The sequence below is a fragment of the Lupinus angustifolius genome, chromosome LG17, assembly GCF_001865875.1.
Source record: "Lupinus angustifolius cultivar Tanjil chromosome LG17, LupAngTanjil_v1.0, whole genome shotgun sequence".
In the NCBI taxonomy this organism is placed as follows: domain Eukaryota; kingdom Viridiplantae; phylum Streptophyta; class Magnoliopsida; order Fabales; family Fabaceae; genus Lupinus; species Lupinus angustifolius.
Window position 1 is genome coordinate 2,045,387 of NC_032025.1, and position 23,512 is coordinate 2,068,898.

At 32.1% G+C, this 23,512-nt stretch overlaps 4 protein-coding genes and 1 non-coding gene across 7 annotated transcripts; 3 read left to right on the forward strand and 2 right to left on the reverse strand.

The window, feature by feature from the left end:
- On the forward strand, positions 4,961-6,566 carry LOC109331377 (dof zinc finger protein DOF1.1-like). Its single transcript, XM_019565817.1, has 2 exons — positions 4,961-5,067; positions 5,201-6,566. Exon 2 carries the CDS (start codon positions 5,221-5,223, stop codon positions 6,241-6,243), a length of 1,023 nt encoding a protein of 340 aa, XP_019421362.1. The 5' UTR covers positions 4,961-5,067; positions 5,201-5,220; the 3' UTR covers positions 6,244-6,566.
- On the reverse strand, positions 9,621-13,053 carry LOC109331376 (L-ascorbate oxidase homolog). Its single transcript, XM_019565816.1, has 8 exons — positions 12,790-13,053; positions 12,579-12,688; positions 11,666-11,936; positions 11,297-11,393; positions 10,697-11,042; positions 10,245-10,601; positions 10,038-10,116; positions 9,621-9,909 (listed from the first exon to the last, which is right to left on the reverse strand). The coding sequence occupies exons 1-8, from the start codon at positions 12,934-12,936 to the stop codon at positions 9,703-9,705; spliced, it is 1,614 nt and encodes a 537-aa protein (XP_019421361.1). The 5' UTR covers positions 12,937-13,053; the 3' UTR covers positions 9,621-9,702.
- Positions 15,780-17,098, forward strand: LOC109331379 (reticulon-like protein B13). 2 transcript variants are annotated; one of them, XM_019565820.1, is made up of 4 exons: positions 15,780-15,979; positions 16,087-16,282; positions 16,409-16,620; positions 16,718-17,098. In XM_019565820.1, the coding sequence occupies exons 1-4, from the start codon at positions 15,922-15,924 to the stop codon at positions 16,894-16,896; spliced, it is 645 nt and encodes a 214-aa protein (XP_019421365.1). In that variant the 5' UTR covers positions 15,780-15,921; the 3' UTR covers positions 16,897-17,098. The 2 variants fall into 2 exon arrangements, with proteins under 2 accessions (XP_019421365.1, XP_019421367.1); XM_019565822.1 differs by having other exon boundaries at positions 15,821-15,979; positions 16,090-16,282.
- On the forward strand, positions 17,195-17,266 carry TRNAW-CCA. The gene has a single exon. It is a non-coding gene; the product is annotated as a tRNA-Trp (tRNA).
- LOC109331378 (LOB domain-containing protein 36-like) lies at positions 18,642-22,614 on the reverse strand. 2 transcript variants are annotated; one of them, XM_019565818.1, is made up of 4 exons: positions 22,570-22,614; positions 21,239-21,936; positions 20,403-20,906; positions 18,642-19,101 (listed from the first exon to the last, which is right to left on the reverse strand). In XM_019565818.1, the coding sequence occupies exons 2-3, from the start codon at positions 21,716-21,718 to the stop codon at positions 20,466-20,468; spliced, it is 921 nt and encodes a 306-aa protein (XP_019421363.1). In that variant the 5' UTR covers positions 21,719-21,936; positions 22,570-22,614; the 3' UTR covers positions 18,642-19,101; positions 20,403-20,465. The 2 variants fall into 2 exon arrangements, with proteins under 2 accessions (XP_019421363.1, XP_019421364.1); XM_019565819.1 differs by having other exon boundaries at positions 21,239-21,777; positions 22,570-22,586.

Sequence of the window (23,512 nt, forward strand, 5' to 3'; positions counted from 1 at the left end):
GATGTTTAATTTTTTAATTAACATAACATGTTTTCATGAGTTTTAATTTAATTGTTAGAAATTCTTCATGACCACTCCAATTTGAATCTATAACAAGAGATGATCCATGCTTTGAGAAATTTATACTAATTTTCTACCTAGATTCTGGAAATTGAAACATGTTACATAAATGAATTATAATTTTAAATTATTATTTTATAATATAATTTTTAAAAATCAATAAAATCTTCATTCTCCTCATATGAACCGAAGAATCTTGCCCAGCAAATAGCTTTTGTCAGCTTTGAACCCTTGGTTGGAATTCTCACTTCTCAAAAAATAAAATAATAATAATAATCTTGTGAAACGTGGATCACCTACCTATGCATGTTTTACTGCTTTTAAGGTAGAGACCATTCACTATGGTGAAGAAAAGCTACAACTTAGAACCCTTCACTCAACTCTTGATCTCCTTTGTAAGATTGATGACTTCCTCCATTTCCAATAAAATTTAAGTTGTACACGTGAGATTAAAATTGCCCTTCTTTGAAATAGGTTTGGATAACATTATTTATGTGATCAAAACCTGAAAATAATTAGAATCTAATAATCTATTTTGATTAACTTTAAATTATAATTGATGTTACATAACAGAGAGTAATAGAACACAAAATCTGAACCCGACAAAAAATAATTATTTTGATTTTAACTACACACAAATAGCTTTCAGTTTCACCCCAAAATCTATTAAAAAGTCACTAATTAACTTAATCTAAAATCACTTATTTTATAATCTTAAACAAAAGTGGTCTTAGGGTTGGTTTGGAAGTTAGATTTTGGAGGGAAAGGAAGAGAAAAAGAAGACTTAGGAGCCATGAAATACACTTGTGAGATGAATCTCAAGTCTTCTCTTTCCTTTCATTCCCCTCCAAAATCCAACTCCTAAATTAACCATTAAAGTATCTTTGTTCCATATTACTTCTCCATAAATCACTTTTTGAAATCACTTATTTGAATCAAAACTATATGCCCAAAATCCAAAATTGATTGCTTTGGCATAGTAAGAATTAGAATGCATCTATTGCTTTCATTTTTAAGAAAAGATAGGTTGTTGGGTAATTGCTTTTTGTAAATATAATATTAATTATTCATTTATAAGTTATAGTCTTATCTTTGTAATTGTGGAATGAGAAAAAATAGTTGTAAAGTAAAGTCCAGATACAAAATGAAAAAAATATAATAAGAGAGAGAGAGAGAAAACGACAAAAAGACGAAATGAGAGGAGACCCCGAGAAAGCTGTAATGCTGGATAAGGAGAAACATGAGTAGGGGCCATGACCCTTGTATTATGGGAATGTGGGTTTCTATCCTACCCTTCCCATGCATTCTAGTCATGTCCTTTCATTGCAATATAACATCATAATACATTATATGCTAATAAATATTCAATGTTTTATAACATATGTCTACTTACAACTCCTAGTGTTAATACTTTGACGATAATAAACATTAACATCGTGTTTAAGTAATTATTTTGGTTTGGAATTTGATAGAATTATGGTGGTAAAGGCGTAAAGAAAAGAAAGATAGATAGATACTATGAATGTGGCCGTACTGGTTAACACGCCAAAGCTAGGGTCATTTTCCGCTCTGCTCGGCGAAATTGCACACTTTTGATTGTTTAGGGAATAAAGTTTGCACTCAAACAGAACACATAACATAACACAACAGCACTCACTCATTCACTCACTCACTCACTGTCTCTTTCCCTTAATTTGCTATCATCATCTACTACTATCATGCAACAACTACCAACACTATAACTCATACGTCACTCTCAACCTTCTCCATTTCTCATATTTATCTGACTTAGTCCCCTCTCCGGACTGCACGCGCGCTCACCCTACTATTCTTTTGTTTTCACCTTCCATCTACCATTTCTTTACTATATAATTGCAATATTTATGCATTATTAGTGTAAATTTTTTATACATTTTCATACAATTGATATATTATTTATTACTGTATTACTTATGGTAAAGAGTCGGATAATTAAATATGAATGTTAGATAAAGTAATAACAGTATAAACAACTCTTACAGTACATACTTTTTTTTCTCTTTGAAATATTGTGTTGTACATATCACATCACCTTAGCAAATATGGATCCCAATAATTTACATAATTTGCACTTTCCTTTTTGTACTACTGCCTTCAGCTTTCACTTTCCCATTTGCCTCCCCATCTTATTCTTTTCCTTCTCCAGTTTCCCTCCATCTACGTAGCTCTCTTCTCCCCTTATTGGATCTCTTTCTTAATTAATTTCTCTATTAAATTATAGGGGAATGTTAAAGGAAATCAATAATCAAATGATACTCCATTGAAAAATCTTATGTGCAATTCTTTAGAACTTTTAAAGCATCACTTTGTTACTTTTTATGGTTCATTTCTCAATTTATTATTGTTATTCCAATTGCTAAAAAATGTAAAAATTAACTACATAGAACTTTATTTTGTCAATATGAAGAACAATTGCAGTAACTTGAATTTTTTTGCTTGTTTTGAAGATTGAATATAATCGTACCTCTTTTTACTAATTTTTTTTTTGTTAATTAAAGAAATTTCTTTGTAAGTTATTTCGTGATAGGCAAATTTTTTATTGGACGAGATAAAGAACTTGTGTAGCCATTGGTGTTTAAACTGATATTTTCACACTTTATATTCCATATTTCTATCGACTAAGTTGACTCTAGTAGAACTTTTTTTTATAAATTATTGATCCTTATTATTATTTTGCTACTGGACTAACAAAAATTAGGAACTAGGGTGAAACGGTATATTAACTGACGATTCAAATCAACATTTAGCACGTTTTAGTTAATTTTACCAGCCATATTCACACGAGCATATTCTTACAACTTGAACATTTTAAGAGAAAGTGTGCTTTGGTCACTCTCAACTAACATTGTGGCATGTATGCATAGACTGCTTCGAAGGGTTATTAAAATTAATCAATTAAAACAAGTGTGAAAGTGAACGTTTCCTTAAGGTCAAATAGTCTAAAGTATATAGTGTTGGATTTTTTAGCTAGGTTTTGAAAAAACGTTGAGGCCCACCAGATTGATAATAATCTTAGCGATCCATCAATTCCATCAGATTTTGTACTGAGAGATGATATAGCAAATAAATATTACAATATATCAGCAAGAGAAAAAATATATATAGATAGAGTTACAGTTTTTTATACTATTATTGCATTAAACCATTTATTTTTAATTATTCTTAAAGTAAATGATTTATTAAAAGTGTAATTTTTTACACCGTTAATGTATAGATTTTATACTCTATGAAGTGATAACATTATGGCAGCTATGCTATCTTGCAACTTAAGTGATAACATTATTCAACCTTTCATCATGAATGCCTCTCTCAATCAAGATCAATTTAATTGACTAATGGTACTCCAAATCGGATACATACAGGCCCCTCCTATTCTTATAAGCTTATAGTGACTTATTTATTATCATTTCTTTCTCTAACTAATTATTCTTCACTAATGCCTCTCCAAATAGAAGACATATATATCCGCACCAAATTCTCATCATCCATGATGTACTAATGATTTAAAATTAAATCAATTTATTTCAAATTAATAGTAAAAATATGGTTAATTAAAACTAATATTATTGGAACATATAATAATTTCTCCTAAGAATTTCTTGTGTTAACATGATCTTCAAACCCACGTTGAGATTAAATATATGTATCATTTCATACCATGAAGTAAATACAACACCGTATTGACACGCACCACCTAATTCAAGTTACTTAATTGTTCTTTTTATAATAGGTAGTTGTAGGGACAATCAACTTTAAAGTTTTTTCATGTGATTAGCCCTATCCTATATTATCTTTGAACTTGTAATGATGTTTTTTCGAGCAGGGAGCATCTTTCGCCAGGAAATCCATAATTCCTTCCCCACAAGAAAGTTTCATATTTTACAAAACTTGTTTACTTTTTGTTTCGATAACATTGCCCATACCGAATTTTCAATTAACCTTATTTTCTTTCTTTTTTAAATCCACATTCAAAAGTTTGTTTAAGCCAAACTAATTTCTCAACATGTTTTTTATATTTTAAAAGTTGTGGCTTTTTATTTTTATCATGATTTAGGATTTTGTAAATAGTTTTTCATGTTCTTAGGATAATTGTTTTTAAATTTATAAGAAAAATTACAATGTAAATAGCTTTTATTTGGTGGAAAGGGATAAATAGTTTCTTTTTTGCTACATTCAAATAAAAGGGGCGTGTATTTTCCATCAATTATACATGGCTATAGATTAATTATTTATATGGAAGCAAAGAAGTCTTGCACTGAACGCACACTAAATATGGGAAAAGAAACACTCGTCTACACAATTCCTAACAAGGAATAAAACATTTATAGCCTGATAGCCATATAGATCATACCTGTCATATTACAAAGATAAAGTCAAACAAAAATCCATTTAAGTGTAGTAGTGTGGCTTCTATGCTAGCATATAGAAAAAGAGTTTTTGATCAATAGAAATTAATGATGAGTCTTTATTGGCATTAATTAGTCCTAAGTGGGACAAGGGAAATGATTTCTTCTCTCTTCTATAATTCATAATTGCTTCTCCAAAGACCGCACGTCTAATATAGTAATATCTTTAATGATCAAAGCATTAATATACCTCTTCTCAATGTCATTGAAAACATAAAATAAAACATGTAAATTTACTTATACACATATAGATACATGAAGCTTGTCACACTTACATCTTTAAATGCACACTAAAAATCAGAACTCTTATCTCCAATATTTGATAGGAGTCTTTTCATTCTCTCTAATATACCTTGTATTCAAATTTCAATAATAATTGTTTATGTCTAAATGGGATTATCTGACATAGGTCTATAAAAATATTGTATATATGTTCTTTGGCAGTCTCCAATTCAATATATTCTTCTTTTGAAACAATAAGAAGGACCTGACCGACAAGGAAGTTGTCCTTGAAGCGCATAAAAGTTAAAACAACGAAGCAAACCCAATTGAATTCCCAAAGGTGAGTGAGTCATCATCATAGTCTTCCTATACTACCCCATTCTACTTTCTTTTGCTTTTCTCCTCCACTCACACAAAAAGACTCACCCATCACTTATCCTTTTGCTTTTCGTGTGTTTTTTGGATTGTTGTAGATCTTCAAGAAATAAAGAAGATGATCCCAGAACTGTTACATGGTGCTAGTTTCATTGCAGAAGAAAGGAAAATCTCCATTAACGGAGGAGGAGGAGGAGGAGGAGTTGTGCTTCCATCCACAGTACCATCTTCTACTTTTCATTCTTCTTCACAGTCTCATTCTGATTCCACAACCAATGTTACTGCCACCACTAATGTTGGCTCCTCAGAGAATCAAAATTTGAGGTGCCCACGATGTGATTCACCAAACACAAAGTTCTGTTATTACAACAACTACAACCTAACTCAGCCTCGCCACTTCTGCAAGACATGTCGCCGCTACTGGACCAAAGGAGGTGCTCTGAGGAATGTTCCGATCGGAGGTGGCTGCAGGAAAAGCAAGAACGTGGTTGTGTCGAATTCGGCGTCGAAGGCTGCCACCACAAAGATGAAAACAGTGGCATCAGAGCTTGGAAGGTCAGGGGTTGGTCCTGCAGGGTTTGTTCACGAGTTCATGACAAGCCCAATCCAATGGGGTTCTCCACATAATACTCATATATCGGCTTTACTCAAAGCTAATACTCAAAACCAAAACCCTATCCCTAACCCTAGTTCCGTGTCCTTTAATGATGATGGGGTCAAAGAAGAAGGGAACTTCACGGGGTCTCAGCCCCACGTGATGGCCGAGCCATTCATTGCAAATTTGAATCCTAGAACCCTAGGGTATGATAGTGTTGGACAGGTTCCTTCAATGGGTTTTGGCAGCACATTTTGGAGAAGCAATAATCAAAATCAACCTCAACAGCATAATAGTGGCTTTGTACTTGGGGAACATCAAAACATGAGTGGAATTCAAGAACTTTACCATAAGATCAGGTCATCATCATCAGGTAATTATTGCAGTGATATGTCATCACCCATGTTTGTGGGGAACATGGCTTCTTCATCATCTTCTTTATCCTACATTTTGGAGCCACCTTCAGTTGCTGGTAGTGAATTGGGGAGCTGGAATCCAACCTTTTCTTGGTCTGATCTTCCCACAAGCAATGGTGCATATCCTTAACCGCGACAACTCCTTTTCTCTTTTAGGCTCATTGTTCAAATTTTCTTGTCCCATTAGCTTGTACTTAATTTGTATTTTATTATTGCTAATCTGTATTTTAGAGTCTTTTCTTTGGTGATTGTTTGCATGCTTTGGGGTGGTATATGAACATGGATAAGTAGTATTAGTTTCTTTTTTCCCACTTTCATCTTTATATCTATTATTTATGGCTGTTTGTGTGTTTGGTTATATAATGATGCTGTATTTAGCTTAGTTCTCAAAGGGTTTTCAAGCACCCCGAGGATTGGGAATCAATGAAAACAAAGTGTTTCTCAAATCCTTCATATTAGTTGCCAAATCTCTATTTTTTCACCTTCGCTTCTTCCTTTTCTTTTCTCCGGGCTCTTCACTTTACCTCTAAAACAGTAATGATCACACATATCTCTAATAACCATTTATCTAATTTTAATTCTTTTTTCCTTTGGAAACAACAACAATAACTAGGGCATGAATGTCTAATATTTACTATTTAGGTATAAAAAAAATTAGAATGAATAGATCTAACTTAATCTAAAAAACTAGTCCAAAGAGTGGGAGTTATCTAAGTCTTGTAAACAATGAATAAACCATATTCTCAGCCCTCGTCAGACTTATCTTAACAAAAAAATGTGGGTCTAATTAAAAATAATAGTAGTGAGATGATCATTCTCCAATCTAAAGAGCAAAGTACAAATTGTTATGACTTCTATGCAGTAGCGCCTAGTGGCTAAGATGTGTGGGTTCTCCACAGAAGAAAATAATTTACAATAGTAGGCATCAGAATGTAAAGATTTGGGGTGTGTTGACGTTATATCAAAGACAGAGACAACACAGTTAACATATATATTTTATAAGAGTAAAAAATAGAGTAAAGCTGATCTAGAAGAATATTTATCATCTTGGTATGCGAAAAAACTTTAGGGTTTCGTTGTAATGTGATGTATTAAGAAGTGAAGGTGGTGGTGGAGGCGTGGTGGGTAGCATATGCAAATGCAAGATCTTGCTTTGTTACGAGAAATGAATGAATCTAATGCAAAAGCAGCCTTTTGGGAAGAGTTTCCTCAAACAGCATTAGATTCTTCAACATTGGTTGTGACTTGTGAGGAATCCACTGCAGTTGGTCCTTCACACACAGCCTTACACTCAAGAGTAAACAGCACTTCCTGACACAGTTTCTCCTTTGTTGCCCTAAATTTGTTTAAGGGTTCGGTTAACTAGTGCATTGTGATTTGTGAACACCGGTTGAGAAATCAAGAAAATAAATTTTTGTTGGGGAGGCTAATTAAGTTAGTACAACTTTTGAATATAACACTTACATATTTTTCTCATTTCATTCATTGACTAGTTACCAATGACACTCACTAACATCCACTTTTATTTATTTATTTTCAGCATAAATTTTACTTTTGCACATCTAAGTATATATAACAGACAATGTCCTCTTAAAGGTAATTAGCTTGCTCTCTACTCATATATATATAGGTACTGAGCAGTAGTGAGAACTCATCTTTTTTTATATATGAAAAATACAATTCATTTGTCAAATATGACTCATATTAGTCTTAGAGAGACTTTGTTAAAGTTCAGGAAAGTTCATAAGCGATTTTTCATAAACTCGTTTTGATCCCTAAAATATTTTTTGCGATCCAACTTGGTCATTGACCTGTTTTTAATGTTTTTGACAATCAAAGTGAAACTTTTAAAATATAAGATTATTTTGCACTTAAACTTCTATTTGTGGTGAAATTTTTTCCACATTTATTACTTATGTCCCCTAATTTAATTGTCAAATGAAACGTCATCCGCCTGGAAGAATAAGTATGAGTCATAAAGTGGTCTGATTATTAAAGTGAAAAAAGTTGATGCTTCAAACTTCACTTATAATAAATTAAAAAAAATAGAATTATAAGTTGGTTTGATGGTCAGGAGTGGAATGAAAGAGATTGAAGATTGAGCCTCACCCACAACAAATAATAATATTTTGCATAAAAAACGTCTAATGAGAAATAGCTGAAACAAATTTATACTTTATAAGTTTCCTTCTACCTTATTAAAAATGTGTTAATAATCAAGATATATATGCACTAATGTGGAGCATGTTAAATCTTTGGAAACTAAATTGCATCTTTTATGGATCAGTGAAAAATCATATATGAACTTTAGTCAACTTTAACGCAGTTTCATTAAGATATATATGAACTAATGCGGGGCATGTTAAATCTTAGGGAATTAAATTGCATATTTTATATTTTTTGAGATTATTATGTTATAAGTGAAAATCTTGTTGAAACAAAATGAGTGTACCCATTAAACTGCTGCCTTACACTCATACAACATGAAAAAGTAATTAACTCATGATCGATACCTTAAAAATTGTGAAAATATTTTCAGGTGTCACTACATATAAGTCACAGGCTTTCGAATTTTAATCTAATATTGAGATTTTTCGGGGCTATAATACCCTGGCCTAAACAAACGGGAATGATTACAGAGTTGTTTAGATTATTCTTAGAGTTAGTTTGAGAGATATATTTTAGAGGGGAATGAAAATAGAAGGTTAGTTTGAAAATAGAAGGTTTGATAGTTATAAAAATAACGGTCAAACCATAAAAAATTAGGATGATAAAGATCGATCAAAGTCAAATAAAAATTAGTCTAAGTAATTTATTATACCTATAAAAGTCATTATAAATGATACCATAATAATGACCCAAATAATAAATAGCAACATAATCATAAAGTATAGATAAATTCAAAGAAAATAAAACTAACTAAATTCTAATATCAAATACTATTTTCAGTCTTGGAAAAGGTTTTATTATAAAAAATAAAGTAGAAAATTTTATAGCATATGTAAATCCATATACTAACCATTCGCATGAGATAAAAATAAGAAGTTTTAATGTGAAGCTATGTGTTCAATATGATGTACATATTTAATACTTTGATAGAAACTATGAGGAAAAAAAAATGTAAGTATTGATATTATAAAAGTTTTATATATGGTAAGTTTATCATCTACTATTCATTCTTAATTATCATATACTTCTTAAAAAGAAATACAAATTAATAGTGAGTAATTTACCGGTAGAAATATTGAGTATATTTTTTGTTCCATCTTAATAAACCTCAGAAATATTGAGTGCATTTTTTGTTATTTTCAGTTTCTCCACCATAACAATCGTTAGCAAAACCATGGATAAATTGTGATGAGGCATAGCTTCAAAATTATCATTGTGATGAGGCATGGCTTCAGTAGTATATAACAATAAATGATGAAGTATGAATTTCATTGTTAATACATAAATGGGCAATGGAAATTTGAGAAATTAACTTCTCCCTCTATGTCCTGTTTCTTGTTCCTCCTTAACTTCATAATTGTAGTGAATCCTTCATGACTGGAAAAGACAGCAATAAATATTTGGTGATAATTATAACTAGTTAAGGGTGTTGTTTTCCAATGGCTTTGCCACAAAGCAGAGCATTATGTGGAATATCATATTCATTAGCAAGGTTTTGCTGTGCATTCCACACCCTCAGATAGAACTGTTGCCCAAGATATTGCCTTTCCCATATTGCAGACCTCAGGTTCCACATTCCTTGGTTATCCAAGGACACTAATATCACTGTCCAAGAATTTGGATATACCTGCATTCATTCATTTTAACCATATCATAAGGTACCAATAGCCACATATACTATTATATTATATTATAACCACAACAATTCTTAATATTAAATCCTATATAGAATAAGGTAGTTTGTTGTTTAGTTACCTGTGCAGTGTGTCTAGTCAGGGCATCCACTAGATTATAGGAACTTCTACTTGCACTTGTCCACTGACCCAAACCATAACTGTAAATGTAATTTTAACAATCATCATTAAAAGTCCCTTAAGATTATTATAAGTAAAGTTAGATTTTTTCTACTAATAATAACAAAGATAGATGGAAGCACAAATCAAATAAGGGAAGCTGACATACCCAACAACCCAAAAGTCATAACCATCAAGATGCCAAGATTGAATGGTGTTTTCATTGTTCTGGAAAACAACCTCAATAAAATCATGGTGAGAAGTTGGCAATACTGACGTAGCTACGGTTACAGGACCATTGCTTTGAAGTAAATTTGTATTGAAGATTCCTGGAATGTTGAAGTAATCAGCAAACTTGAGAGGGGTATCAGAGTTAACATAGGAGACCTTGTTGACAGCGTAACGAAGCTTTCCATTGATCAAAGGTGCTGAATTGGCCAAGTTAATTACTCGGGTAGGTGTTATCTTTCCATAATGGAATGACCCTTGTGGGTTAGGCCTAGCAGCATTTGCTGTCAGATTCCATCTGCAATGATAATTAAAGTTTAAGCTCATCAAAATCAGTAAATAAAACAAAGCAAACTCATAATCACTTTTTAAAAATTAGATTATTTGAATAACCTGTAGCTTCTGGCTTGTTCAATGGACCAGTCATATTTGTCTGTTGGTGGAGCAGGCAAGGGTCCAGATGCTTGAGAATTTGAGTTTGAATAGTGTAGCACTGAAGTTGTTGTGAGAACTGTCTGAGAAAATCTTGTTGAGGCAACAATGTAATAGTCCTTTGGAGGTTGATCTAAGGTTACTAACACAGAAACAGATTGACCAACATGCACATCAAGCGAATGATATATGTTTTGGAGAGTGTGTGATCCTTCAACCTCAACTAGTTTTAGGGTATGGTCCTGAATTCTGAAGTTAATTGAGGTTGACAAACCCACATTTGAGATCCTGAACATGTAAGTTTTACCTGAAAGCAAAACCAAAATACTGTTGGTAAATGCAATTACAAAGTTGAATGTATCACTTAGAATTTGTGCATAGTCCAACTATACCCTTTTAAAAAGAAGGAAAATGACTATCTCACAATCAATTTTATTCATGCACCTTTTCTCACCTATTTTATAATCATTGATCAAAAGATTTTTACTTCGAAAATAACAATCATAGATGATCAATGGTTATAAAGTGAATGTATCATCACTTATACGAAAACAGGCATACCCTGGTTAGCAGTGAAGGTAGAACGAGCCTGGCCATTGATAAGGAGGCCATCAGGGAAGGCAAGAGATTTTCCGGAATCCAAAGTTTGCCTTAATGTCTGCAAATAACAAGTCAAAATGAATGAACCAAGTTCACATGACAGCAAGCAATAAGAATTTTAATTTCTAGTTTAATCTAATGTTTATAGTGCCAATTGGAAACTTTGATATCAACAACTATATCCAATATGAAAAGGTTATCAGCATTAGGCATGATTTCTTAGCAAGACATATTAGGATCCAGTACATATAACTTCTCAATAATGGATCAGTGTGAAGAAAACTTAAGATAGTATTTCATGAGATAGGAAAAAAGTGTTTTGTTGGTTACCTTGTGGTTGGTCTTGTACCAATCACCAATGAGTAAAGTAAAATCTCCATCAGGGTTTGAATAAGGGATAGGAATGACAGATCTATGGTACACATTGAGTCCTCCAAAACCTCCTGCAGCTTTATGAAATGCAGTTGATGGAAAATATGAATAAGTGCCAATCTGATCTTTGGGCTGAAACTTGTAAGTGTAATTTGAGTTTGGAGGAATGGGGCAATTGGTTCCTAGTACTCCATCTTGCCATGAATTTTTCCTTTGCTTAATGCCGTTCCTATTTTGTGACAAATTGTTAAACCATGCTCTCAAATAAAATTTCACAACCAGATAATATGAATATGGACACACACAAAATTCAAATCTGTGTTATGCAATTATGTCTGCAACAAGGTGAGAAGCTTAAAGCAAGAAGAAATAATAAAGGGAGATATATCACTGATATCTTCTGTATCTTAAAACCTCTTTTCATTTTGATTTCTCTCAGTGATAAAATAGTATTCAAATTTCAGTAAGATAATCAGCTTAATGAGAAACAACACAGCTCTTGTAGCAAACTTAATATAAATAATATGCCATCTCTAACTCTCTTTTTATAGATCTTAGATATATATAGTAATGTAAAGAATGTCATCAAAATAATGTAAATGTGACTTTCATAAAATTTAAACCACTTCTGGTACTAAAAGTGGAACTGAGTTTGGCATAGTGGTAGAAGTTATACAGTAAATTCAGCATATAATACAAATGCCAACTTCTTTTCCATCTCTGTTCCTTCATGGTTAAACAGTTAAAGATAGTAAAGGTTCCTTTCAGTTCAAAGCATACAAATGAAAATGCATATATATACAAAGAAAGGAGTAAATGCAGATCATAAAGCACATATTTTGAGTAAAGGGTAAGATCCTAAGAACCTCACCAAGTAAGTAGAAATGGCTCGTCCAGCTTGTTGAAGAGGTTGAGAACTACGTTGTCATTAGTTACCAAGTCAAGTCTAGGACCAGGAAACTGACCATTGATAAGAATAACCTTAAAAACATAAGCACCAACACAAAAACATCAGAATCACACAGATACCCTATAATCTGAAAATAGATTTAGATCTAGTAAAAGCTGATTGGGTTATTCACCTGCTGGGGAGTACCAAGTGGAGAAATAGTTCCATATGTCACAGTCCATGTGTAAAACTTATATGCATCTTCTCCTTGCACCACAAAGACACTTACTATACCAATAACAAAGCATAACAATAGTTGTAGCATAATGGAGTTTCTCATTGTTTCTACTGAAGAGAAAAACAATGTTACTTCACACTTCAAACCTCACTCAATAGAAAATAAAAGAATGATGATGGTGAAGTAAAACTAAAAATGAAGCATCAATGTGGAGCTAGATCTAGGTTCTACGAGAATAGTGACTTACTCCAAGAGTAACACTTTAGTTACTTAGATGTTATATTTGGAGCTTTAATATATACAGAAATGAACCTAGAAAGTAAACATGATTGGACTTGTATTATTTTAATTAGATCTTAAGGATTTTATTTGTTGTATAAGGTTGTAAGTTGATAATTCATATATTGGGCGCGCCTAACGCGTTAACGCGTGTTAGTTGTTGCTTCGTATTAAAGGAAGGAAGAACATATTTAATAATTAATACTATACCTCTGTCGTCTACTTAGTATGAATTATTATGTCTATATACTTGATATATTATCATTCATTATTAAAGTGAATATTATCCCTTAACTTAGCCTACTAATTTGTGTATCTTTGACTAATAAACACCTGAAATTTCGCCACTGATATCCACTTTTGTTTTCTTTTTTATGTTGTTATCGCGATTTTTCACTCTTAGGTCTATGTAGTTTCATTTTCTTCACCATTTACTTCGAAATTTGAAGTCTGGTCTGCATTATCAAAGTTATATAAAAAAATTGAAAAGCCATTTATTTTCTGAAGTTGTAAAATTGGACAAATTATATTAAAATTTGAAATTTTGACGTGTATAAGAAACACATTTTAAGATAATTTCTTCCACGATATGTGTATATGCTAGTAATGCTACTTTACAGAATGGAAGAATGTCTCGCGAATTTTTCTACCCAGTTTTTATCTATATTTTTTATATCCATTGAATTATATGAATATAGTAATAAAGAGAAAGACTAGTTAACATAATTGTGAAATGAGTCAAGGGAGCACCGACAATACCATCCATTTTGAATTATATGCGTCCGAATGATTTGACGGATATGCATTTGTTATAATATTTAATAATTGTTTCATACAGGAATACAGGATGTCCATGTGATGTTCATAAAGTACACTAATAGTTTTAATGTGATATAATTTTTTCTAACCACATTAATTTAAAATGAAAAAACTCTATTGAAAAGGGAAAAAATCATGTTGAAAGTCTAAACATGAAGATAAGTATGGGAATGGGGATTCTCTTAGTAAATGTTGCGATTGAAGGTAATGATGGAAATAGGATAGGTTGGGTCAGACTTTCTCACACAAATCGAGCATATATATAGTATATAAGAGTTTCGGCTGATTTATTAGCTTGCTAAAAAAAATTAAATTACTTGTTTAAAAATCTGATATAACATGTTGACTTATTTAAAAGTTTGTTATACTATATTCTTGAAATATATCACTATCTCTATATTTAAATATACTAATAAACATGCTTTTAAATATATTCTTCTAACTGTAACAATTGAATTATATTTTTTATTGATTTTTTATAAAATTGCATAACTGTATGGATAAGCTGACACTAACCCATCAATTTAGAATCCAATTCAGTGTTTTCTAATTCTCTATCAGTTGTAAAAAACATATTAAGCTCAATTCCTTTTTTATCATGATTATCATACCCTAATATCATTAGAAGCATCATCCTTCTTTAGTGAAAATTACAATACATTTCACTTTTGGTGAATCAAACCAAATATAAATTTTTTAATATGAACATTATTAAATAATATAATTAAATATGACGAGATATTATGTTTAAAAGAGCATTTGGATGACCTAAAGTTTAACTTGTTAAGTTAAATAGGTTTTCCAAAAAACCTAAATCTGACATATTTACGAAAAAAGTATAATATAATTTAACCTGCTATAGGAAAAGTAAAAGAGATGAAAAAGAAGCTAAAATTTAAGACAAACCGATGCTTTTATTAAAATAAAATATATAAAATATAAAATATATTTATTTTTAACAAGGTGTGTCTATATATGACATTTGGAGATACATAGCTTTAAGAACAACAAACAGCTTTTTTTTATAAAAAATACGTGTTGTTAATATATGGTTGCATGCCCATTACAGAGTTATCTATTTCATTATCATAACAAACAAAACACAAAACAGAGTGTATCTATTATATTCCTTTTAAAAGATGTCTAGAAACATTCTCAAATTAAACGACGGTTGAAGAAAACTAGTCAGCATCCTACTTATATCCGATATGAATCATAAAAAAGGGAACTATTCTTCCACACTTCTACATGTTATTTTCCATTTCAATTATTTTAGTTTTTTATTGAATTTATACATTTATAAACTTATATGAAATTAATTAGACACATTTAACATTTTCAATTGGATAGAAAGGTCCAGTGTACAAGAATCCAGATAAGGATGTGTTGTTCCCAAATATATCCCAGCTCTATTTCTAATTAATCACACTGAAATAAAAATTAATAAAATTATGAATATTTAATTTTTTTAGCTGATATAACATTATATGATTAGTTTGAGATAACATAAATATACCTAACTTTTTTAGGTGAATAACTTGTAACTTGTTTTTCGGATTGGAGTCTATGCTTTTTAATTACAAGCGTCAATCTTATGGTTCGCATACTAAATCGCATAACCTATTTACTTATTAAATGAATAAAATTAACTAATATATAAACTTCAAGAAGAATCTTTGATGAGAAAACTAAAACAAAAAAAAAAGAATATTACAAGAATACTCGAAGAAGTAATTAAAAGAGCACCGTCAAGAAAAAGGAGATAGAAGTGTTACTGCCACATAGGCTGCAAGGTTTCCACGTAGCACTGAAGTCCTATACGTGTAAGTTTAACACAAATCCTCACCCTGTTGATGATCAACATCATCGAAGCAAAGAGAAACACGTTTACATATTTTGTTATAACATTTTGAAGCAGAAACCAAATACCTATATGCATTTTTCCATAATCCTTTTACATCATATTCATTTCATCACAAAACAATAATCATGTCTACAGAAGCTGAAGCTCAAACACAACCTTTGACAACCCCCTCCTATTCCTCGGGTAATTACTTATATGATTATGCTCTATGCTATAGCTCTTTATGTACCAACATATGAAAATTATTGTATCGGATCAATATATAAATGTATGTTCATATGTTGCACTAGGAGGCAGTAACATAGTGAAGGATGTGGTCCTATGGAGAGAAAAGAAGCTAAGTGCTAGTGTTCTTATAGTGGCAACTGCAACATGGGTTTTGATGGAAGTATATCAGTTCAACTTTCTCACTATCATCTCATGGCTTGCCATGTTTGTTGTTACTTCAATATTCCTCTATGCTAATATGTTTAGACTTTTGGGCAAGTAAGTTATAGAGAACACTTTTCTTCTAATGCAACTCTCTTATCCATTATTCATTTATCAATTATTATCCTAATATACTTTTATATACTTGCTCTACTTTTATTTGTTATTTCTTCAATCTTTCAGGGAGACACTGAACTTGTCGAGGTTGGAATTGACACAAGAGACAGCAGAGAGAATAGGGAACACAGTTCGAATATGGATTGAAGAAGCAATAAGGTTGTTGTTCCGGCTTAGTGCAGAGGAAGATTGGCCTGTGTTTGTGGGGGTTGTGGCTGTTTTGTGGGCACTCTCTTATGTAGGAAGCTGCATGCACTTCCTAACATTCCTTTATATAGGTAGTTTTTTAACATAGTCATTAGTTAATCTCTTTTACAAACTGTTTCACTCTCATGTCTCAACAATATATGTGTATGTTTTATTTTTGGTGTGTAGGTATAGTAGGGTGCATGACAGTTCCAATAACTTATGTGAAGAATGAGGACAAATTTAAGAGATTTGTGGAGTGGTTGAAAATGAAAAGCAAGATGGTTTATGAGATAATTGATGAGAAGGCTATAAACAAGATCAAAAGCAGAGTAGTGACCCAGATGAACGGGAAGAAAAAAGAGTAACTGGCTTTCTTAGTTGGTGTATAAATTACAGTAATGTTTTGCCACAACAAGATTTGATACATGGAATTTCAGGCTCCAATGCTGTGATGTAAAATTATAATAATTTAGTGTGTCTAGAGTTCTTTTTCTTTGTAAAAAGTGTGTCGTTATTTCATACAAAATAAACTTTGAAATCCAATTCAGGATAACCAGGTAAAAATAATTTGTAGTGTGTCGGTGTAATATTTTATTTGTTATGGAAATAATTCTATCTTATTATACGTTACGAATAGTATTTGTACCAATCAAGCATCAAGTTGGATCTGTGGCGCAATGGTAGCGCGTCTGACTCCAGATCAGAAGGTTGCGTGTTCGATTCACGTCAGGTTCATATCCAATGTTTTTAGCTTTGGCCAATCGTGTGCTTATTTATTACTCACGTCAGTATCACACACTAATCAATTGCTGGTGCATTACTATTTAACATAGGGATGGTAATAACAGTTGTTTTTAAATAAAAATAATTTTTGGTTCTTCTTAACCCAAAAGAGGGTTCTTCTTCGAAAAAAGGCGAGAAAGGTAAATGTTATGAGAAAAATGTAAATTTTATAAGACCCAAAAAAGAGTTGTAATAAACTATAAAGTAATATGTGAGACCAATGTGCGGTTCACCTCATGCAGAGGGATTGAACAATAACAAAATCTATGGGTAGCAGCCCATGGTTGAGGGATAATGCAAGGGATTCCAAAACAGCAGTTTAATATTGCATAAAATGACTATTATATTGACTAGAAGGCACTTAAATTTAATTGAATTCACTCAATGTGCTTATCAGTGCATTTCTACTATATTAATTGACATCGTGCACTCTTCGTGAAAGAGAGAGTGAGTGAAGTTTTTTCTTGGTTTGGTCAACCTTCCTGAAAATAAGAAATGCATTTCATATGGTCGTTGTACCCAAATCAGATGAGAGACAAAATGTTGAGCATGGCATGCTGCGAAGCTGTATTTCTTTGAAGTGTGTATGTACCATTGTTGACTTTATGACCTCTATATCTTCTTTATAAATAGTGTCTCCGGCAACTAAAATGAGGATGTAGCAAAATATAGATTGGAAGGCCAAAACATCCTATGGACTTTAGAGGATTCTAAATATGTTTGTTGCCCATGGTTTTGAATTGTGATCTACAACTATAAGGAGAAGGATACCAATAAAATTTTATAGAATAGTACAAAAGTATTAATTTATCTTATTATAATTTTTATTTTTAATCAAATAAGATTTTCTGATTGGATGGGAACACCAAATGAGATAGGTGATCCGCATCCCAACTATAATCACGGTTGCACTATGGTAGTGTCTCTTACTGTCGGGTTTAAAATTCATTGAATGGTGGAGCTGATACATAATAAGTAATAACAGTCCTTATTCTAATTCTGTAAATATTCATTTGCATGCAAAATCTGAGTTTTTCTTAGTGGAACATTAAAAACTGGAAGTGAATTTTGTTTATCGATTTTTAAGAACGAAATTTTGTTTCTTAGACGAATATATGTAAAATGCAATAACTATAGATTGCCCTTCGTCTTAAAAATATTTAGCAGATGATATGTTATTTGTTTCTTACATGATTTATTTGATTTTTTTTAAGAGTCAACAAAATTAAACATGTAGCTTATAAAATTCAAAACTATAAATGCATATACTTTTTCTCTTTAAACCCTAATCTGGGTAGCACATTTGATATACTCAACTGCACAAACTAAACTGACTGACAAGATTTGTATTATCCCAACAGAACCATCACCAATATAATTATCTATTGGTTTTACAACTATATATGACTGAGTTTATGATGATAGACATGAATTAACAAGGGCAAGCTAACAATTAAGCCTTTAAAAACTTCCTCAATTCACAGATTTACAATCTAGTTTATAATAAACAAAGGATATAAAACAAAGCTAATGCTATAAATTGGGAAAAAACAAACATAAGGTCTCCAAGATCAATAATATGAATGATTATACTTTTCCAATTGTGTCTACCTTGGTAGTCTCCATGAAAGCCAAGCAAAACAATGCAGGATTAATGTATCTCACATATATGCTTTTTATTGCTTTACCTCTCTCCCTCTATCCATTTGTACTGGCACTTAAACATGCAGAAGCGTGCCAAAGAAACGTATTCAGAGATGTCTTATGCAAAAAACTTCATCCACCACCTGCAAATTCAACACAAGTAATGTGAATAATAACCGGAGTACTACCTATTTACACCAAAATAGTGATGCAACGACCATTGACATGCATGTTTGTAAACCTTTTTAATCATCAATACTTTGCATATAAAGAACATGATCTTTCAATATTATTGATATGTTTAAAAAGTAAGGGAATTTAACACTACCATTTTTTTATTGGTCAAAGCCGTCTTTTAGCAACTAAATACGGCAATAAAATAATAGCTTAATTGAAACATTACATCTTCACGGCAAAAAAATGATATAAGGTTTTTTTCAGTTTTAGAATGAAAGTTCTCGAATAATATGTTTTTATTACTATTTAAGGTTCCCAAATGCCACAGAAGCATGCCAATCCATTTGAACCCGAACTTACATTATATAAACTAATTTTATTGGCTGGCATGTCGGTTTCCACAGATTCCCTTTCAGAGGACGCAAAGCTTATAATCTCGTTTGATTAGGTAAACATGAACAATCACAAATTCACAATAAGGCTAACGTTATTATTAAAACAAAAGCTGGAATAGCTAATCTGATTGCGAAAGCCACGGTAAAGGGATAGATTGCCGAATTCCATGACACCTATATAGTAACATTACTTGACTTCAGAGCATGGTATAACCATTTTTAAATTTTTTCCCGAATACGATCTTTCTTTTGTTATTCAGCATGCCATTAGACAGAAAATTAAGTTGAAATTGCTGTGCTTTGAAATCTAAAGTGGAAACAAAAAAAAAAATTATTGAATCAAAAAAATATTACTGTTTTCAGGTTTTTTAGAGAATTTTTATTTTGTATTATTCAAGACGTTCGCTAATTTCTTCTTTAATAATAAAAATATTAGTAAAAGAGAATAGAGTAATAAATGAAGTGTCAAGAACACCAATGAGTTTTTTTAATAATTGGGGAGAAACACAGTATTTGAGAGATCTTATGGTGTCACATTTTTTATCAATTGGAATGATGGGAAGATAAAAGAAAAACTCTCCTGCCAATTGTTGTTCAAAACAAAATAAATAAATAGTAATAACAAAAAAATAGTGTATTTGGTTAGTTCCCGATAAAAAGAAGCCTTTGCTTATGTAAATGATAGCAAATAATTACAATCGTATTCAGAAAATGTATAATGGATCATTCATAAATATCGCCAATTAATAGAGGGAAAGCAAGTGAACAGACCTAATGCAAGAGCCATAAATTAAGAGAAGACAAAAGGAATAAAACAAAAAAGGAAAACCCAAACAAAACTTATGGAACTGAGAGAAGAACAGCATACATACCTAGTCTGAAAATTGTTTGATCACGAAAGAGAATGAAGGTGCAAGAGTAGCACAACTTATGAATCAACAAGATGGACCCACACTCCTACACTCATCCCTTTCCAACTGTTGCTGGTGATGTTGCAATTGTGACTGCTGGGTTTGTTGCTGCTGCTCCTGCTTTTCCTGGTGTGGTGATGAGAGAAGTAGCTGTGCCTCAAGCGGAAGATGATGAGAATGAACATGAGCATGAGGTTCTCCTTGCTGTGGTTGCTGCATATGATGAAAAGGGTTCTCAAAGGACCCCAAAGTCAATGAAGGAGATAACTGATCATCAGAAACAGGTGCAGCTGGTGAAACCTGCTGGCTAAATCCACCACCTGAAACTGAATCCAAATCGAACCCACCACCGTTGAACCTCAGAAACTCTGGTTGCTGCTGTTGTTGTTGATGCTCAAAACCCCTAAACATCTCTTGCTGCTCTCTTGCAGCCATAGCCGCAGCCAATTGCTGAGCCTCCAAGATCTAATATGGGTGCATATTAGCATATCTTACGTTAAAAGTAATAAATTTATAAGAGAGCTTTCAAGTTTATGCTTTCACACAACGAGGTTAAGAATTAACTTTTGTTCAGATATTAATGTATTAAATACATTAAAAGTTTATGGATATTGGTTAAACAATAAAAAATAGGAATAGTGTATTTTTTCAATAAGAAAATGAAAAACACAAATTTTCGAACTCTTAATGAATATGAGTGACAATCCATATGGTGCGATCAAAAGGTTTAAAAGATGTGATTTTTAATAGTACAAATGTCATATAAAAGACCCTTTACATAAAAACTAAACATGCACCTGATGTTGTGGATGCTGAGGCTCGCCAAGCAACAACTGACCACCGTGAGCAGCGGTGGTGACAGGAAAGACGGAGGAGGTAAACGGGTATGCGGCAGCAGAAGGGTGTTGTTGAAGAATGGCGGTGGTGGGCAAGCCCTGGGGTCCAATATAAGTAGCAAGTTCCTTCTTAGCATTATTAAGCTCCATTTGGATCTGCCTGAGCCTGTGTTGGAGAACAGATATGAGACCCACGCACCCATAAACGGGGTCACGGAGACGCGCCTCCGCTTCGTAAGCGAGGGACTTAACGGCATCCTCTCGCTGCGCCGCGGTAAGTTCGTTGAGAATCTTTGCCACGTTGCTGGCGCCGAAAACCTTGTGCACGTACGCGAATCTTTGAGGGTTGTCCGGTGGAAAATATGGCGCGAACACGCATTCTTGTGTGCACTTCCGCCGCAGAAACTTGCACGCAGCGCACGGTGAATTCGATGATGACATCTTTTTCTCCGATCTCTATCCCTATCTCTCTATTTCTCTATGACCCAATAAAGCGATTTCTGCGGTTAATCAAATAATTAAATAATAATCATAATCAATCAAATCGGTATTAAATAAAAGCCCTAGTAAATATCACACAGTTGTTGTTTCTCTTTCATCAAAATCGGCGATCTGATTATCTAGCTTTCACAACACTGCAGTATCATGATTTCATTTTTCTACAAACAAAGAAGAGAGAGAGAAAGATAGAGAGAGAAGGAGAGTCAAATGGTGATGCTAATTAAATAGTGACAGGTGTAAATAAATAGAGAGCATGGAAATTGAGGAAACGTAGAATAGGTGATTGAAGGAAGGTTCACATACTCAACACGATTCGTTATCACAGATTAATAAAATCAAAGATGGAAATCATTAAAATAATCTAGGTCATTAGAAATGTCTCTTAATCAAACCTTATGTCCTTTTTTGAGAAGAAATTAACCGACACCAAATAAGACAAAAAAACTATCATGATTGCAAATTTTCCAATCGCAAACAACAACAATTAAATGTAAACGAAAATAAACAACAATAATAATATATTAACACAGAACAAAACAAGGAAGGAGAAGAAAGAAGAATGTAGAGATATTGGACGCGGAAAATCTCAGTGATTTGTTATTTGTTAAAAAAAATTGAACCCGCGGATCCGAAACGGCGTCGTAGGCGTGAATAAGAAGATTGAATGTAGAAAAGAAAAATCCAAGGGTTTCGGGTGATGATGAGTAAGGGAACTGAAGTGGAGAGATCTATATATCAGTGATTGAAATTGTTGAGATTTTACAAACAAAAGAAAGAGATTGAAAGCTTACTGTGATGGTGTCAATGGAGGCGTAGGATAGATTTTACGAACAGCGAAGAGTTTTCGCTCCTTCTTCATAAATAGTACTTCTATATCATAAAGATACTATATTTTATAATTTTTAAGGTATTTTTAATTTGTCAATATTAAAAAGCATTGATTATCTCTGTGAGCAATGTATAAGATTATAATCTTATAATGATATTTTAAAAATCAATAATAGCGTATCTTTATAATCCTAGTTCAGCCCATCTATCCTGTAGTCCACTTTGTTAATTGTAAATCATCATTATAAGTATTGATTATGAGGTGAAAATTGTTCCTGATTAATCTTCATTGAAATATTTAACAAAATATTAATTATTTCTTTATGAACTCTATTTTTACCATTATTTATACTATCGTGCCTGTCAACCCGCTTTCCTATTGTTTGTAATGTGTATTCTACATATTAAGTTGTATTATATATTGTAATTTGCAATTGAATATATATTCGTTTGAGGTAATTGTTCAATCTTAAAGAAATGATGCATATACAATTGTGTTCATCAAGAATAGAGTCTTGATATCTTCACTTAATTTTATTTTCTAGCGTGTTGACAGATACTATTGTGTCTGTCAACCCGCTTTCATATTGTTTGTAACGTGTAGTCTGGATGTTTTAAATGTCAAATATTCACATACTCTTTACTCAATAGCATACATTGTGACAAATGCAATATATTTCATGCATTCCTATTTTTAATTTAATGGATATACATTGTGACCAATGCAATAGATTTACTCAATAGATTTTAATTAATTAGATAAAAAAATCACTTTTATATGTAGAATATACATTACAAATGATAGGAAATTGGGTTGACAGACCCGGTAGTGCCTGTTAACACGCTAGAAAATAAAATTAAGTGAAGATATCAAGACTCTATTCTTGATGAACACAATTGTATATG